The sequence below is a fragment of the Liolophura sinensis genome, chromosome 6 (genome assembly GCF_032854445.1).
Source record: "Liolophura sinensis isolate JHLJ2023 chromosome 6, CUHK_Ljap_v2, whole genome shotgun sequence".
Taxonomy (NCBI): Eukaryota; Metazoa; Mollusca; class Polyplacophora; order Chitonida; family Chitonidae; genus Liolophura; species Liolophura sinensis.
Genome location: NC_088300.1, coordinates 45,876,269 through 45,894,119, shown reverse-complemented (window position 1 = coordinate 45,894,119; position 17,851 = coordinate 45,876,269). Strand labels below are relative to the sequence as shown.

Here is a 17,851-nt window from a genome sequence, read left to right as displayed (position 1 = left end):
TCAACAAAACTGCACAAAACAACACATGACTGGAAACTTTTTTATGCCCCCTTAAAACTACCGTGATTTATTTAATTGAGGGTTTACGCCGTGCGCTCAAGAATATTGCGGTCCTATACGACAGCTACAAGGCTTTACAGGAATGAATGAGTGATTTAGGCTTAAACGCCACATTGGCAATTTTTTAGCCACATTGTGGCGCAGCTTTATAGGAAAACGCATGTCCTGCGTTGTCTGTGCTTGTTTTTAAAACCGCAAGGTTTACGGTGCTGTATTGCTACTGTGATATTGTTCCGCTTTAATTTTAAAACAGTACTCAAGATTCACTGGAACGTTAAGTTCATGTGTCAATGTTTCTCACATAAGAATGAATTTTTACATGCACGCTGTATGTTTATTTTTGAATTCATAATGTGTCTTGTGTATATTTGAATAAGCTTCACTCAGATTATTTATTGTCCAGATGTAACTATGTACACAGTGTTTTATATTGCGCCTGCATACATACAATAGACAGTAGTCACGGTTACAGAATGCACATCTTGTATCTGCATTATGGAAAAGTTCTTTACTTGTGTGAACAAGTTCTTTACTTGTGTGGACAAGTTCTTTACTTGTGTGGACAAGTTCTTTACTTGTGTGGACATGTTTTTTTTTATTGTGTTGACATTTCACTTATACGACGGAGAGGAAGACAGCAGGAAGTGGATATCGTGTTTTATGTTTGGGTAAACGTTTACACAGCGGTGAACCGTAGTTTAACTTATAAGAAATGTGGTATATTGGTCTGCTCAGGGAATTGTTGATGCGATGTAGCCTATTTCATTTGATGACTGAAATAAATCTTTGTCTTTTTATAGTTAATATACAGTCCTGGAAAAAAGTTTGGAATATTGGTGAATTTCACACCATCTCCACGAAGAGCGTGGTTCGTTGCGTTTAGGTCAATAATCTGTCGATTGGTTTCACTTGGACTAGTCTCTATGATGCATTATCAATAGTTTCCTCAAACCAAAACGTTTCTAAATGTTATAGGAAGACGAGTTTTTCACGATATTCTGAAAGCGCCCCAAACAAGTGCAGAAATTCAGTGAAACGCATGTATTTTATTACGAGCTGTAACTTTTATTCGATTGGAGATATGTCTGCAATACTTGGTAAGTTAAATATGCAAAACACTAACAATACAGAAAATTAATTTAGTACTTGGTGTGCCCACCCCTCGCATTGTACAATGCGCGCACACGTCTTGGCATACTGGCAACTAAGGAAGTCAAAGTTTCTTCCGGTATATCTCTCCAGCAAGTGAGCACAGCACGAGTTAGTTCAGCCACGTTCGTTGAGGCTTCATCCAGGTTATTCAACCCACGGGAAACTTCCGCCCACAAGTTCTCAATTGGGTTCATATCCGGTGAAATGGCTGGCCACTGCATGTGCTCAACACCCTCCTGTTCCAGAAAATTCCGTATCAGTTCGGTCCGGTGCGGCGCGGCGTTGTCGTCCTGATACACAAAGTTTGCCTGAATTGTTGCCGAGCAAATGGGAGCATTATCGTTTCCAGAATCCGTTGATATTGGTGCTGGTTCATGTGTCCATCCAAGACGTGCAGGTCGCATTTACCAGTGCTATGAAAAGCACCCCAGACGGTGACCCCGCCGCCCCCGCCTTGGACTCTGGGCATGATGCAATCTTCGTTCAGAGCCTGACGACGCACCATCACACGGCCATCTTCCCGGTAGACGACAAAACGAGACTCATCACTGAATATCACGTGTCTCGCCAGTGTCCCACCTGCCAGTTCAGGTGTTCCCGCGCCAGGATAAGCGTGCCTGGCGGTGTCGACGCTGTAGCAAAGGCTTCCTCTTAGGCCTCCTTACCAAATACCCAGCAGTCAACAGTCTGGATCGCACTAAGCGGCTTGACACAGGAGTATTGGTAAATCTCATCCAGTCAGCGCGTATCTGGTTGGAACTCTTCGTACGGCCATTGCGGCAAAGTCTCACCAGATACCGGTCCTCGCTCTCGGTGGTCTTTCGTGGCCGACCAGACCTCGGTCTAGGCGTCGGCACACCCGTCTGTCGGTGTCGCTTAAAGATTTTGGAGACGGCTCCCTGAGTGACACCAAGAGCTGCTGCAATGTCCTTCTGTTTTGCTCCAGCCAGGCTCATACCAACGATACGGTTGCAGACTGCAGCACTCAGTTGACGTCTCATGATCACAGCAGTATTGTTGGAAACACTCTGGAGCACTGGCATGCCTTAACCGAGCTTTTATAAGAGTTACAAGGTTAAATTATAATCATGTCTGCTTACATGACTTTTTCACTGAGAAATGGATGGTCATGCTTTGTCCCAACTGTAATTTTGCTCAGGTGAAACAAGCAATAATGGTGTGTATGAGCTGAAAGGGGACATAATCCACTACATTTTCCACCCAAACAAGAATGTGTGCATTCAATGTAAGGCGCACAAAAGTATGTTTCTGTTAAATGCTATCATCAGTGAAAACAATATTCCAAACTTTTTTCCAGGACTGTAGTTGTTCCGTCTTTTATGACATACAGGTGGGTCTGTATTCTAGCATATCTTACAAGCCTCAGCTGACCTACCCCTTTCACGTCTATACGAGCGCATTGACTTTCCTTATTATTCATTCAACCTCAAAAATATATATCCCAAAGGTTCGCGTGGGGCCTTGCTATATCACCACATGCAATTCGTACTTTTCTCTACACAATATGAAAAGAACAACCCAGCACGGACACCATTTTCTAAGATGGTATTGCTGAAAAGGAAGTGGCAGCATTTTGTCTCCTTGGTAACCTTCAGTTTTCAATTCCATTCAAAATAGACGAAATTCTGATATATTTTAACTAGGTGCCAAAAGCAGTGCAGAAATTTATTTTTGTGCATCAACGACTTACAATGTCTGAGTGGCATTAGTATCCAATTAGCGACTCATCACTCTCCAGTTCGGAAGCAAATCTTGGAGCCAACTGCACGAACTGAGAATGTGAAACCTTAATGGAGGTCGGGGAAGGCTTCTAGCCCCTGGTCCAGGAGGCCACTTGCTCAAAGTTTCGTCGGTGGCGTGAAGTTATGGGGGTTGTCTGGCGGGCTGCAGTCGTCCTTACATGTATAAGGCCTACCCCAGCCTTAGCTGCAAAGGTGATGACTAAACATCCTGCTCTGTCGCAAATCGCCTCATCGCCCGTCTAATTCCACTCCTTTTTATCAACAGCAGACCAATGTGGCCATGTGTAAACCAGTATGACAATGTACCTATAACACGCTGATAGACATCAAACCAATATGGCCATGCAGGGTCTACGTACCTCCAACAGGCTGATAGACAGTAGACTAATGTGGCCAAGTACCCGCAACAGGCTGATAGACATCAAACCAATATGGCCAAGTACCTGCAACACGCTGATAGACAGCAGACCAACATGGCCAAGTACCTCCAACACGCTGACAGACAGCAGACCAATATGGCCAAGTACCTGCAACACGCTTATAGACATCAAACCAATATGGCCAAGTACCTGCAATACGCTGATAGACAGTAGACCAACATGGCCAAGTACCTGCAACACACTGATAGATATCAAACCAATATGGCTAAATACCTGCAACACGCTGACAGATATCAGACCAACATGGCCAAGTACCTGCAACACGCTGATAGAGAGTAGACCAATATGGCTAAGTACGTACCTCCAACACGCTGTAGACAGTAGACTAATATAGCTAAGCAACTGCAGCACGCTGACAGACAGTAGACCAATACGGCCAAGTACCTGCAACACACTAATAGACAGCAGACCAACATGGCCAAGTACCTCCAACACGCTGATACACAATAGACCAATATGACCATGTACATACCTCCAACACGCTGATACACAGTAGACCAATATGGCTAAGTACGTACCTCCAACACGCTGTAGACAGTAGACTTATATGGCCAAGTGCCTGCAACATGCTGATAGACAGTAGACCAATATGGCCAAGTACCTGCAACACGCTGATAGACAGCAGACCGATATGGCCAAGTACCTGCAACACGCTGATAGACAGTAGACTAATATGGCCAAGTATCTGCGATACGCTGATAGACAGTAGACCAATATGACCGTGTATGCACCTCCAACACGCCGATAGACAATAGGCCATTATGGCCTTGGTCCTGTAACACGCTATTAGGCAGCAGACCAATGTGGAATGAATGAATGATTACGGCAATTACGGTAATACTGCAGCCATATTGTGGCAAGAAAATGTTTGAAAGATGAGACCGTGAATGGATTTCATTGCAATGAGAACATCCAAAATCAAACAAAAATTGACTGATAATTTTGAAACTACCAGCCCAAACATCAAAGACAAGTTTTAAAATTAACTAAATATACATGTAGTTTATATGCATGCAATGGCCTTCAGTATCCCACCCAACATTCTGTTTACAGATCATGCAATTCTTGAAGAGAATGTTGGGTAGGATAACACTATCGCAGCCCATCAGCCTGCCCAAAGCTGAAAACCAAACATGGCAGACGTTGGTTTGAGTTCAAGCCTAATGAATTAGACGTTAGATCGTTGACATACAACGTCTAATTCATTAGGCTAGTTTTAGTTGTCCGATTCGAATGTTTTAACTCCTGGATTATTGTTAAAAGATGGTTTATCAATGTTGGCTTTGACATATTACATTTCCTGCGTTTTAGGGAATCGATGCATTGCAAAAACAGGGTAGGGTTCGAGCCGGTTTTCTGAGTGAAATTATCCGCCTGAAAGTCTATATGAATGAAGTTGGGATTTACGGTAGGAGCATCCAGCTTAGCTTCGGGCTACAGTGGTTTCAATATTCGTGCATTGTGTACTACAAGACAGATTCTCAATGTCGCACAGAACACACCAATGAGACACTTTGAGCCGACAATATTATCTCTTGGTCAGGGGCGGCTAAATATTTCTTAACATTCATTTATATATTTTTGGATTCGTTTTGAATACGTATTTATGCAGTGACTTTTCATTTATTCATGGAGGATTTGTTGTGATCAATCAATCATATCGGGCCGTGGACAGTGTGTTCAAATCCCTCTTGGGTGACTAAATTTAGGAGATTCTCGTGAAATTCGTTTGCACTATATATAAAGCGAATAAGGACTACCGGTGGGGGTGTTCATGCTACTTTACCTGCATGGAGACCACGTGACTTCCACCAATACAATGACAGCATGATATAGCTGGCCTCGGACCCCCATTAATTTTCCATAAGCGACAATGTTAACGTCTAGCGCTGTAGCTCAGTCCCAAACATTCCGTGGCCATTAAGCTTTGGTGCATACCTGGCCCAGCCTGTGAGAAAGAAGCCATAAAAATTTTGACATAGGTTGACCGTCAAAATCTGGACCTTTCCATGCCGGCAGCTGGGAGGCGTGCCTAGCAACGCCAAGGGGACGTCACTCGCAGCCTCATCACTACCTCACACCTTGTGTCCTCTCGCCCAGAATTTCAAACTTTCATCAATAAAGCTCATACCTCCTCAAAGTTTAGACAGTTTCCAGCATTTTAATACCAAGCATGCACCTGTGCACCAAAAATGGACGCCTGGGAGCAAAAAAAGACTTTATACCCTAAAATTCACAGAACTACAATCGTCCCTACCCAAAAACGGAAGTTGTAATGGGGGTCTGTGTCCAGCTTTGACGATGACAATAGGCATAAGCCTACATGTGTCATACGCGGGAAAGTTCTCCAGTTACGGCACTTGTCAGAGGTCAGTGGTTTATTCCCGTCCCTCCGGTTTCCTCAATGCACTCTAAAGACCTCCACCACGTAGGTAGGCCCAACTGAAATACTGCTGAGTATTCAATCAAACAACTGGTCATCTCTTATTTTAAAAATGCTTAAATATTTTTGTATGTCGTTTGTATTACCGGTACTTATAGGGGAGAGTGGGGCATAACGGACTAGCTAACTTTGGAGGCTCAGGTGCAAGTCTCAGTAGTTCCATGTATCGTGTACAAATGGTCATGTTATAATAGCCTACGTATACTTTAATTATAAACATAGCCAGGAACCTCACATGTCGACAGTTCCGCCAGCAGGTGAAAAAAATCTCACCTGAGAAAAGTCCGTTTTGCCCCATTAGACATTTTGCACGTAACACTACACTGGTAAGACGCTTTTTATTCTTTTTGTTTTGATGAAGCAAACAAACGATTTGTAACACACATCGTGTATATTCATTGCCACGAATGATCGAGATAGCTGTACAACAGGGATGGTAAACTTACACATGGATATCGGCGTGAAAAAGGCACAAATATCAAATTTTTCCCTTCCATATGCAAATTGTTTTCAATAAACTCTTTTTTTTTACATTTCATTAGCATATCAATTTTAAGTATAAAGTATACGATAGCACAAAGAATAAGACTTTCAATAGACAATGAATTCAGCTTGTTGCTTCACCAGAGTTGCCTGCATTTAAATGTACCAAGTCAAGTAAGTGTGTGGAATGACACATAAAGACCAAGTTTTCATCTTGGATAATTAAATAATATGTCAACGACTTAGACCTTAATTTGTGATCATAGACTACCATCTCAGGCTGCTGTGTTCTTAATACAATGAAAACATCATAGGCCCCTACATCATGTTTGTTTATATAAATAATGGGTTCTCCCATTTTTTTCTGATTTCTTATGATTACTGTTTTCTAATTGGTATTTTTTCTGTAATAGACTAGAGAGTGTTGGGCTAAATTACGATATTTCATTGAGTTTATGAGGTAACGTGGCAAAATAAACTGGTGTGCCGTTTTGCTCCTACCCATTGCGGTCCGTTTTACCCTTACCCATTGCGGTCCGTTTGCCCCAAGTGGTTTATTTGCTTTAGCGTTGACACCTTTCAAGGGCAGTGCCCACAAAATATTTGAGCACTGAGGGGTAAAAACATGCTTACAATAGGTGATCCAACTTTTGTGCCGTCCCTAGGATAACAAACAACGTTTATGTTGTACAAAAAAGTCCGTTATTCCCTATGGGTCCGTTGTGCCCCACTCTCCCCTAGGCCCTACTTCAACATAATGTCATGTAGTTTGTTAGTGTTCACGATGTGGCTGAAGTCCTGCTGAAATTTCGTGTACATTAAGCCATCATTAATTCGTTCATCTGCAGTTGAACATCCTACTAACATAGGCCTAGGATTACGCCGCGGCGTGTACACTTCTACTTTCCCACTGACATGCGCAGTTAGGTCATCAACAAACTCACATGTGGTCAGTGAGATACTTGGTGAGATTGCTAACACGAGGGTAAGATATCTTCATTTTCTGTTTCATTTATCCGTGGCTGTCGGTGTACACAGCCTAATCTTGTGATAATTCATGTAAATAAAAACCTTACCTGGTACGACATATTTTAAAATTCACACAAATCATTTTGTAAATCGACCTAAAACGTAAAAGCCGCTGGATAGGACTGGTACAGCAACAACAACATTTCCTGAAGGGTTATGTCAGTATAGCGTTGGGCCTATGTAAGCCGGCAGCCAGCTGTGTTGTAAAGGCCTACAAAGAAAGGCTCATAAGGGGAGTTGTAAAGTATTAGGTGTTGTCACACGTTAGAGTACAATAACAATTAAAATAACATCCATTCATTGGAGAATCTACCTATTACGACGAACGTCTAAGCTTTATATAGTCACATTCGGGATTAGCTGGTTCTCAATGTGGCACTTCTGAAATCTAGTACAGAAATAAATTTCCATGCTTTCAAAACCTACAATGTTAATTTAGCAAGTCAGAAGGCTACCACCCATTTGATAATCCAGCACTCATCTGTGGATACAAGGCCCAAGTGTGCTAGGTACATGTAGATGTTAGATGATAATTGTTTAGGGGAATCATTCATGTTATTTACACAGGAGCTTTCATCAACTCAAATCCCGCTCAGTTAGCCAGCTGAATTACAGCGTACCTGTAACTAGCACAGATATCATGACACCAAGGGCAAAGTATCCAGGAGCTGCACAAATCAACCCAATTCTAATGTTGAAATAACTAAATATGACGTTTAGCAATTATCTTCATTTGTGTTTCTGCATTCAATTTAGTATACCTACAGTGCCACCTAAATTCAGATGTCATTTTACATTATTTATTTGCAAACTTTGAAAATTTTGCAAGCATGCTGTGCTCTCAGTTTAATAATGTTATTGGATGCATTTTTTTAAAAATTTCAAGCTGCAACACTGACTGGGTATTCCATTAGACCCGGTTAGCGGATTTCTTTGAGAAAGTGGTTTTGAAAAGTGTAATTTTGTTATATAATATGTTAATATTTGGCCTAGATCACTCCTGCACATTCTTCCTTTTGTTCACTTCAAAAGTACATGTGAGCACCTTTCTCATATACCAGGAAGTGGTAATTAATTGACAGGCTGATTCTTTTTGCTTTAGACCATACTCAAGAATGTTAAGTGATAATTTAAGTCTATAGTCAATATATAACCCAGTGCTACTTTACACTATTTTGTATATGGTAGACAAAGTATACTAACCAAATTATGTTATGTGTCCAGCATAACAAGTGTATAAGCTGAAGTGATGTGATACATGATCCACCTTTTTACTGGTCCACAGCTACAGCCATAGGAAGATGAAGCTCATTGGCACACATAATGGAACATTTCACTGCGATGAAGTACTTGCCTGCTTCCTTCTAAAACAGCTGAAAGAGTACCGTGATGCAGAAATAGTCAGGTCAGTGAACTACTGCATCCATCACAGTGTTCTAATGGTAATGAAATAAATAATAGGTGACAAATTTAATGGATTTCAATGTTTTATTTGCCAGGGGTTGTTTTAGGTGTGGAGGTGATGATAAAGAGGAAGGTTGGGGCGGGGGGGGCGTGAAGGTGAAGGGAGGATAAATGGTGTTGATAGAGGGCTTCTCCTTCAGCATCGTGGATCTCCATACGATCAAAGACATCGATCAGGCATCTCAAATACATTCAGTCTGCAGGATAGACTTGTATTTATTCGACTGAACTACAGTACAGTAGAGGTATTTTGCGGTATAATTACAGCTTTAAAATGATGGAATTGAGTAGATGTAGATGTATATTTTGGACCTGTTCATTCTCTTGCTGTTTGGGTTACTAAGTAATTTTGAAAATTTTTTTCACGAAGTATCACCATCAGACCAGTCGACATACATATCTCTGAGGGTAAAACCTCAGCCAGTGATAGAGTGAAGTGTATGAGGCCCAAATAACAGGAGTGGAAAAAACTAATTTTCTCTTATGTGGTGTCCTTCAGGACCCGGGACCCAGCAGTGCTACAGACTTGTGATGTTGTGGTAGATGTGGGTGGGCTGTACGATCCCAGCACTCACAGATATGACCACCATCAAAGGTACCCATTCTTGTACATGCTGGATTTTCCACTGTAACATTAATTATATATATGCCTTTGCTTTAAGGCCTGTCAGATTAATATGGGATGCTTCTTAAACTGTGTTCAGGTATATGCAATCATCTCAAACTATGATCTACGAAAAAAGTCGAGAAAATAAAAGGAGCAATAATAATTAGCAATATTTCCAGAGTAGAACATGTAATATTGTGTCTGTGTATGTATGAGGTAAGTGAGTATGATAATTGTAAAGGATTAAAAACAGAATACTGCAGTGTACGAAATCCAAAGATCAGAAGAAGGCCTGGACATCAGGTGCAGGTTCAGACTGGACCTTGGATAGGGAGTTTGCAGATTTCCCACGCTATTGCTGCTTGTGGTACCATGACGACCATTTGTGGTTGACAGTCCTCAGTATGGTGTGAATACATGTATTGAAATGTCACATTTGAGAAAGTTCATCAGTATTCAAAATAAACATGTCAAAGGTCAGTGGTTTAACCATGGGTACTCTGAATTTCTTCCACCCATGAAACTCAATGCTATCGTTTAAGTGAAAAACTTTTTAAGTATGACATTAAACAGTTGTCAGCTAAATTATTTCTCCCCTTACTCAGATCTTTCTCGGAGAGCATGAAGACTTTGCGCCCAGGGAAGACTTGGGGGACAAAACTGAGCAGTGCTGGTCTAGTGTACCTTCATCATGGTCAGCAGATCCTGGCTCAGACTCTTGAGACGGCGGTGGATGACCCCATTACAGACCTGGTGTATGACAAAGTCTATGAGCACTTTGTGGAGGAGATTGATGCTGTAGACAATGGGATCAGTGTGTCAGATGGGGTCCCAAGGTGAGCTCACTTCAGAAGGCTGCCTCTGATTGGGTGATAGGGGGTGAAGAAAAGACATGTACATACATATATACATAGGCCTACATGTACAGAGATTCTTTCCTTTGTAGTTGTATAGGACTACCTGGTATACAAGTAGATGTAGGCTGACATATAAATTGCCCAAGTACATTCTAGAATAAAAAAATTATTTCAGCTGTGTATATTAACCTGTGTGGGTTTATTTTAATAACTCATTGACAATAATATTCTGCACTTTTCATTCCTTGTGCTATGATAGCAGAGGTTGCAGTATTATTTTTTTCTATGGTAACCTGCCTGATGCTACAGGTAAATTTTCTTTTACCTGTCTAACATTTCTTGGCCAATACAAACTTGCTAACCATTGCCATTTTTGGGTCAAAAGATGTTAAAACGGTTGTTGATGTAGGCTAAATTCAAGTTTATGGCCTACATTAGAAGACAAGAATTTATTATTTTATGCTTTATGTTTTGGCTGTATATAGTATAAATCTGAAGTGTTTCTGTGCGTATTTTCCTAGCTTTTATCATGATATATTTTATTCCATTGCATTAGATTGTCTCTTCATGAAATCATAGGTACATGTTCATGTCAGGAAGTGGACCCTCGATGGTACTTTAACACTGCAAATGACCCAGGAGCTTCTCACCTCTCGCTTATGCTGGCTTTCTCTCTGGCTGTACGTGGGAAGGTTTGCCAGTAACCTGCAAATGGCCATGGGTTTCCCCCGGGCGTTACCCTGTTTCCACCCACCATAATACTGACTGCCATCGTATAAGTGAAATATTCTTGAGTACGGCGTAAAACACCAAATAAATAAATAAATAAATAAATTTAACACTGCAGACTGGGGATTCGTAGTGAATTGAAGTAATTCAATTTGGGAGTCATATGAGGATGATTTTGTGCACTATAGAAGCAGAACTTGCAGTAAAGTAACCAAAATGACCATTGTTAACCCTTTGCCACTCGATGTCACCAAGACATAGATCACAGTTGGCATTCTCCACGGCTGTGGGTGGTGGCACAGGAGCTTGTGTTGTATCCTAGAGTGTCTGAAAACTAACGTGTGGTGGAGAATGTCGAGCACATGGTTGACTGTAGAGATTTGCTTCTGATATTGACCGGAAAGTCTACTTAAAATTTCGAATGTATGCTAGTTTTCTGACACTTAGGCATACACATAAATCTTCGGGCATATACAGTACACTCTGTTTTAATTTTAGAAAGCGTAATTTTTTAAGTGTATTTACGCCAGTACGCCCTTTATCTGTAGCACTGAGTATGTTGTAAACCTTAATACCAGACAGCATGTTGTAAACCTTAACACCACACAGCATGTTGTAAACGTTAGCATCAGACAGTATGTTGTAACCATTAGCATCAGACAGTATGTTGTAAACCTTAACACCAGACAGTATGTTGTAAGTGTTATCATCAGACAGTATGTTGTAAACGTTAGTGCAAGGCAGTATGCTGTAAACGTCAGCACCAGACAGTATGTTGTAAACATTAGCACCAGACAGTATGTTGTAAACATTAGCACCAGACAGCATGTTGTAAAGGTTAGCACCAGACCAGTCACAGTATGTGGTAAATGTCAGCAGTATACAGTTTATGGTAAGTGTCAGCAGTAGATTATGTGGTAAATGTCAGTAGTAGATTATGTGGTAAATATCACAGTTTGCAGCATGTGGTAAGTGTCTGCAGTAGATTATGTGGTAAATTTCAGCAGTTGATAAATGTTAACAGTAGACAGTATGTGGTAAATGTCGGCAGTAGACATTATGTGGTAAATGTCACAGTATGCAGCATGTGGTAAATGTCAACAGTAGACAATATGTGGTTAATGTCAGCAGTAGATTATTTGTTAAATGTCAACAGTAGACAATATGTGGTAAATGTCAACAGTTGTCAGTATGTGGTTAATGTCAACAGTAGACAATATGTGGTAAATGTCAACAGTAGACAGTATGTGGTAAATGTCAGCAGTAGATTATGTGGTAAATGTCAGCAGGATGTAATATGTGGTAGATGTCAGCTAGTAGTATTGGATGTTCGCTTTGAAACAATCCTCTTATTTTGAAAGAATTCCTTAAAAGTTTGACGTAAGCTGAAAGTAAAAAGGCAGCAAAATGCATGCATATGTTTTTTAAAGTGCACATTACCACAGTCGGTATTGTTTGCAAATTCTTGTCAGTATCTTTAAACAGAGAATGAGCAATAGATCTGAGTCACTCCTGCGAGGCCATTGGTTTCCCAGTGCTATAAACTGCATATTTGACATTTTCAGATGTGTATAGACCTGAATCCTTCAGCTGATGTGATATGCGTCTGCTGACTAGGTTATCTCCCTATGTTGGTTGTGAAAAGAGTGGTCGCATCGCTGAAGCGATTCATCTATACATCTGTCTTCTGCGCTGAATTAATGGGTCTGTTGCAAAAATGATACATTTGTTACATGGTTACTCTGTGACATGATATGGAAAAATGTGATGTCATTTGAGAAATATATTACATCATATTGGACGGGTCCGTCAGCTCGCTCAATATGAGGCTGACTGACAGGTACACGTAGAGGTACACGAAGCTGGCAACATGCAGTGTTTTATTCCCCAGGCTGTGTTCGTTTTGTTTCCCCCCATAAACCTGATTTAAAAAAATGAAACCTCCTTCAAATAAATGTCACGCACCAGTCAAATTCATTACTCTTACTAACACTTTGTAAATAAGAAGAATTGTTCTGTGTTGAGAATGTTCTGTGCTGTGTTCTAGGTATATTGTGTCCACAACCATCAGTAACACTTTGTAAATAAGGAGAATTGTTCTGTGTTGAGAATGTTCTGTGCTGTGTTCTAGGTATATTATATCCACAACCATCAGTAACCGTGTTGGATATTTAAACCCAAAGTGGAATGAGCCAGATGTTGATGAAGAGGTATGTGATAGAGATCAGTGGCATTGGAGCTGCATCTGTACAAAGGTTGTTTTACGAATACATAATGTAAAAATTTCATGAAAGACACTCATCTGTAGATGATATATAAATGTCGGGCCTCAGCTTTTAAACTTGGAGCCCCAATGTTGAACTTGTAATCACAACTTCTAACCTAGGGGCACGGAATTTTAATATTTTAAATTCTTGTCAGTTTTACTATGGCAATCAAGAATTGGATTGCCTGCTTGCTGAAGTGGACTGTTAAAGCCATAATTTTTTTTTTCTAGCATGCCATTTTCACAATTCTCTAGTCTTCAGACCACATTTCGCGGCGCATGAAAACGGATGAGACCTAGATTCACACAGTTCCCGAACCTACATGTAGGTCAGGATAATAGACCACTCGGGAATAGCATTGTCAACACAGCTAAGTGCAGCTTGTAAAAGCCATCTTTTCACTGACTTAGTTGGCAAGGTAGGGGAGGGTTCAAGTACTGATTGATCTTTAGTCCGTATAATATGGCTGGGTAGAGGTGTCCTGTCTGGTGTCCTATACATGCATTACAGTGAAACAGCAGTGTAAATATGTTAGCTGTTCATGTATTTAGTGAGCAGGTATTTTCTTTCACATGACTTCCAAGGAAACAGCTTCATAAGTAATATTTTTTCGGTATTTAGACTAGCTACAAGGAAACACCAGATATGACCAAATTAATGTAACATATTGTATTTGCCATAAACTTGACATGGGAAAAGGCAATTCCTCCATTACCTTCTGATGCAGTTTTACCATATGATTACTTAAATGCTTCAGGCCTCTATGGCCGAGATGTTTAGTGTGCCAACCCAGTAGCCTCTCACCAGGGTGGTTGCTGTGAGTTCAAGTCCAACTCATACTACCTTTTCCTCTGGCTTTATGTGGGAAGGTCTGTCAGCAAACTGCGTATCGTTATTTGTTCCCCCCGGGCTCTTTTCAGTTTAATCCAACCATAAAGCTGGCTGCCATCGTATGAGTGAATGCTTGTTTGCCCTTGTTTACAAGATTAACAGTTTATATCACACATCAAACCTGAAAATACACGTAATTTTTATGTTTGTTCTAGATAGAACTGGCCTTTTTTTCAGCTATTTACATTGTTGAAAAAATTTCCATGGCATATTGTCCTGTACCAGTTAGCCCCTGTCAAAATTATTGGGTGCAGGACATTGTCCTTGTCTAACACCGTATTTCCAGACTTCCTTGTACACTTAGGCATTGGGAACCCTATACATTTTGGCTGACCTTGGTCATTTTTTTGCGATCGTTTTGGATATACATTGTGCCAGGCATGTAAACATATCTCTTGGAAGTCTCTAAGTAATTTTCATCTTGTACCACATGTTTACCAAGTCATCACCAAGAAGAATCCTATTGTTTTTTATTGACCTTGAGCTATTTTTTCAAGGTTATTAGCTCTGTTACCTTTTAAAACCAGCTACTTGTATCTCTTACAAATGCGCTTATGGCTACAGGTTATTTAATGCATTTTCACATTGTTTTTTTGATATTACAGGAGTGTTTTAAAAAAGCGATGACATTGGTGGGAGAAGAGTTCCTGGATAGGGTTCTGTATTACAAAAATGCATGGCTGCCAGCTCGGGTGATAGTGGAAGAAGCAGTCAAAAATAGGCTACAGGTAAACTCTGTTAATATGCTATAAAGATATCTCTAATTTTAATTAGTGATTGGTTTTGATGTAAAAATGTGCTTATTTTTTAAAATGAGAAGAAAACTGGAGGCAGAAATGCTCACTGTGCAATCTGACGGGAATCACAGTGGTAAGCCACTGGTACAATTCAACAGTAGTATGAGAAAACAGCTTTTAGGCAGTGTGTTGGTTTCCCTGTTAATATATGTTTGTTTCCCTAGTTATATGCATTGATTTCCCTAGCATAAATGTGTCTTGGTTTCTTTAAGGATGTGTCTTGGTTTCCTTGGTAACACGTATGGTTTCCCTAATGCTCAAATGTGTTTAAATCCCTAGTCATGTATATTCATATCCCTAGTAATATGTGTTGGTTTCCTTAATGATGCGTGTTGGTTTCCTTAGGAATTTGTCTTGGTTTCCCTAGTAATGCGTCTTGGTTTCCTGCTAAACATACTGCCTGCCTTTTAGTGAAAGTAGGAGTTTGGATTTAAAGCAGTAAGAAGAATCTGAACGTTCAGAACGTAGAAACATGTATTGTTACTGTGTTATAGATTGACACGAGTGGAGAGGTCGTCGCCCTGGAGAAGGGTGGCTGTCCATGGAAGGATCATCTCTTCTCTCTGGAGACAGAACTGTTTGTTGACCCCCTTGTCAAGTTTGTTCTCTACCCAGACTCCAACAACAAGTGGAGAGTACAGTGTGTGCCTGTCCGGCTCGGCTCTTTTGAGAACAGGTGACTGATTCTTACTGCATGTTGTAAATTGTTATGTGTGCATGGTGTGATACTGATTTACATCTGAGGTTTTCACAAATACTGAACTATCTCTACTATAACTATTCTGATAGATAATGTCATCAATCTGATTAATGGCCAGTATATGCACTGTCTTCCACTAACTGGCACAAAGTCACCCAAGTCGGTACATGACACGTGTGAATGTCAGTAACTTGTCAAGGGTTGTTGGGTTGTTTTCAGTTGCTCCGGTTTCTCCACCCACAAAAATGACTGCTATATGGAATTAGTGGGAAATTTTCAAGATTGTAGAAGGCATGGGAATCGTTCATATTTAGTGGTGGATGTAACATGCAAAATATACTGGGTATCAACATTCAGATTGTCGTGATTATCTCCTTAGTCTTGTGATAGAAACAGGTCTGAAGGTCATTGGTGAAAGCCCAAACAATGCTCTTTATATGTGGACAACGCCTTGCTCATTGGGAGGAATTGATCTAATGTCTTGTCTCTTTTCCGTCAAGGTTATCATTGCCAGAACAATGGCGAGGGGTTCGAGATGAAGAGCTGTCCAAACTCACAGGTATCCCTGGATGTGTTTTTGTCCACGCCAATGGTTTTATCGGTGGCAATGTCTCATATGAAGGTGCATTGGAAATGGCAAGGCAGGCGTTAAAGAAACAGTCTGGGGCGCTCTAAAGCATGGAGACATTCCCAGTGGAGGTACTGAGAAGTTTCGCAGTTACCATCGTGGAGGGCAGCTGAATTACTGTTGGTTCGTGAGGCAATAGTCTCAGTAACTATCTACATCCAAGAGTTTCGTCTTTTATGTCCCGTCAGTGTGGCAGTAATGGCTGTGCCATTGATCATGCTTTGGGATGTCAGACGGTTTCATTACCAAGTCATAAATGGTTCTATTCATCATGTAAACTTGTCATTAGAATTGGATGGTTTGTGAATAAGCGTTCATCTTACAGACATCTTGTACACCTATATGTAGCATAACAACAATCATTCTCTTTCATGGAAAGAAGGTTTTATTTCATGGTGGGTCAAACGGTGAACGTTTACTGTGTGCAGAGAAATTTGAAGACTAATTTTGCCAATTTTGTGCGGTCAATACCAAGTGTCATAGTGTCGCCTGCTTGTCCATTATATGATCTTTTACGGCCATGTTTGTTTTGTGTGTTTCTTAGCTCTTGTGCGCCCCACAGTCTATGAACGTCTCGAGATATGTAGTGGCGAAGACATATATTACATGTATTAGAAGGGAGTCGTGATTCGATACCTGGCTTGTGGGACGAACAATGGGCAGTCTAACAAGAGATTTAACTTCTTTCTATGTAATGCTAAAACTCCTTTGGCGTAAAATAATAACCTTGTTTCACTGTAAAACATCCGTTAGACACCCATAGCAGAGATGTACAATGTATATTAAAGTACTAGCAAAAACCTCAACCACAGCTAAATGTGCTTCAATGCACGATGAGTACGAACGAAGGAATACTGCTTTGCTAAGCATTATAACAAATTATTTACTTATTTATTTACGGTGTTTTACACCATACTCAAAAAAATTTCACTTATACGACAGCAGCCAACAGTGGAAGGAAACCGGGCAGAGCCTGGGGAAAACCCCAAGACCATCGGCTTGCTGGCAGACCTTCCCGTGTACAAGCGGAGAGGAAGCCAGCATGAACTGGACTTGCTGGCAAAAATCCTGGGCAGAGAGGATAAATATTTTAGTTTAATTATAATTATGTGCAAAAACTGTACAGAACACAACTCTAACTTTTATATTATATTATTTTCTTGTCAGTAGATTCATTCGTCTAGAAGTATCATCTTAAAGGATTGTCATTAAAATCCATTATGGCCAGGCTGAAATTTCATGAATATCTCACTGACCGTTTTCATCGAAAAACGTGACCCAGTTTTGTGGAGAATAATACTGATCCTAACGATATCAGTAGGGTTTCAAGCCGAAAGGTCCTCTCCGGCCGTAAGTGGGAAGGTTTGGTAGCAACGTGCGGATGTTCCTGTGTTTTCCCCGGGCTCTGGTCAGTTTCCTCCCACCATAATGCTGGCCGCCATGGTATAAGTGAAATATTCTTGAGTACAGCGCTAAATACCCGTAAACAGCCCATGACTTTGGAATGGTTACATTCCAGTGGCCATATATTTCCCAGGGCA

At 40.7% G+C, this 17,851-nt stretch overlaps 1 protein-coding gene across 1 annotated transcript; it reads left to right on the top strand.

The window, feature by feature from the left end:
* The first annotated feature begins 5,771 nt into the window (after positions 1 to 5,771).
* On the top strand, positions 5,772 to 16,483 carry LOC135468301 (MYG1 exonuclease-like). The gene is made up of 9 exons (XM_064746483.1): positions 5,772 to 5,843; positions 7,190 to 7,326; positions 8,656 to 8,775; positions 9,334 to 9,429; positions 10,047 to 10,277; positions 13,159 to 13,237; positions 14,791 to 14,913; positions 15,477 to 15,658; positions 16,183 to 16,483. The coding sequence occupies exons 2-9, from the start codon at positions 7,286 to 7,288 to the stop codon at positions 16,355 to 16,357; spliced, it is 1,047 nt and encodes a 348-aa protein (XP_064602553.1). The 5' UTR covers positions 5,772 to 5,843; positions 7,190 to 7,285; the 3' UTR covers positions 16,358 to 16,483.
* The last annotated feature ends 1,368 nt before the right edge of the window (positions 16,484 to 17,851 follow it).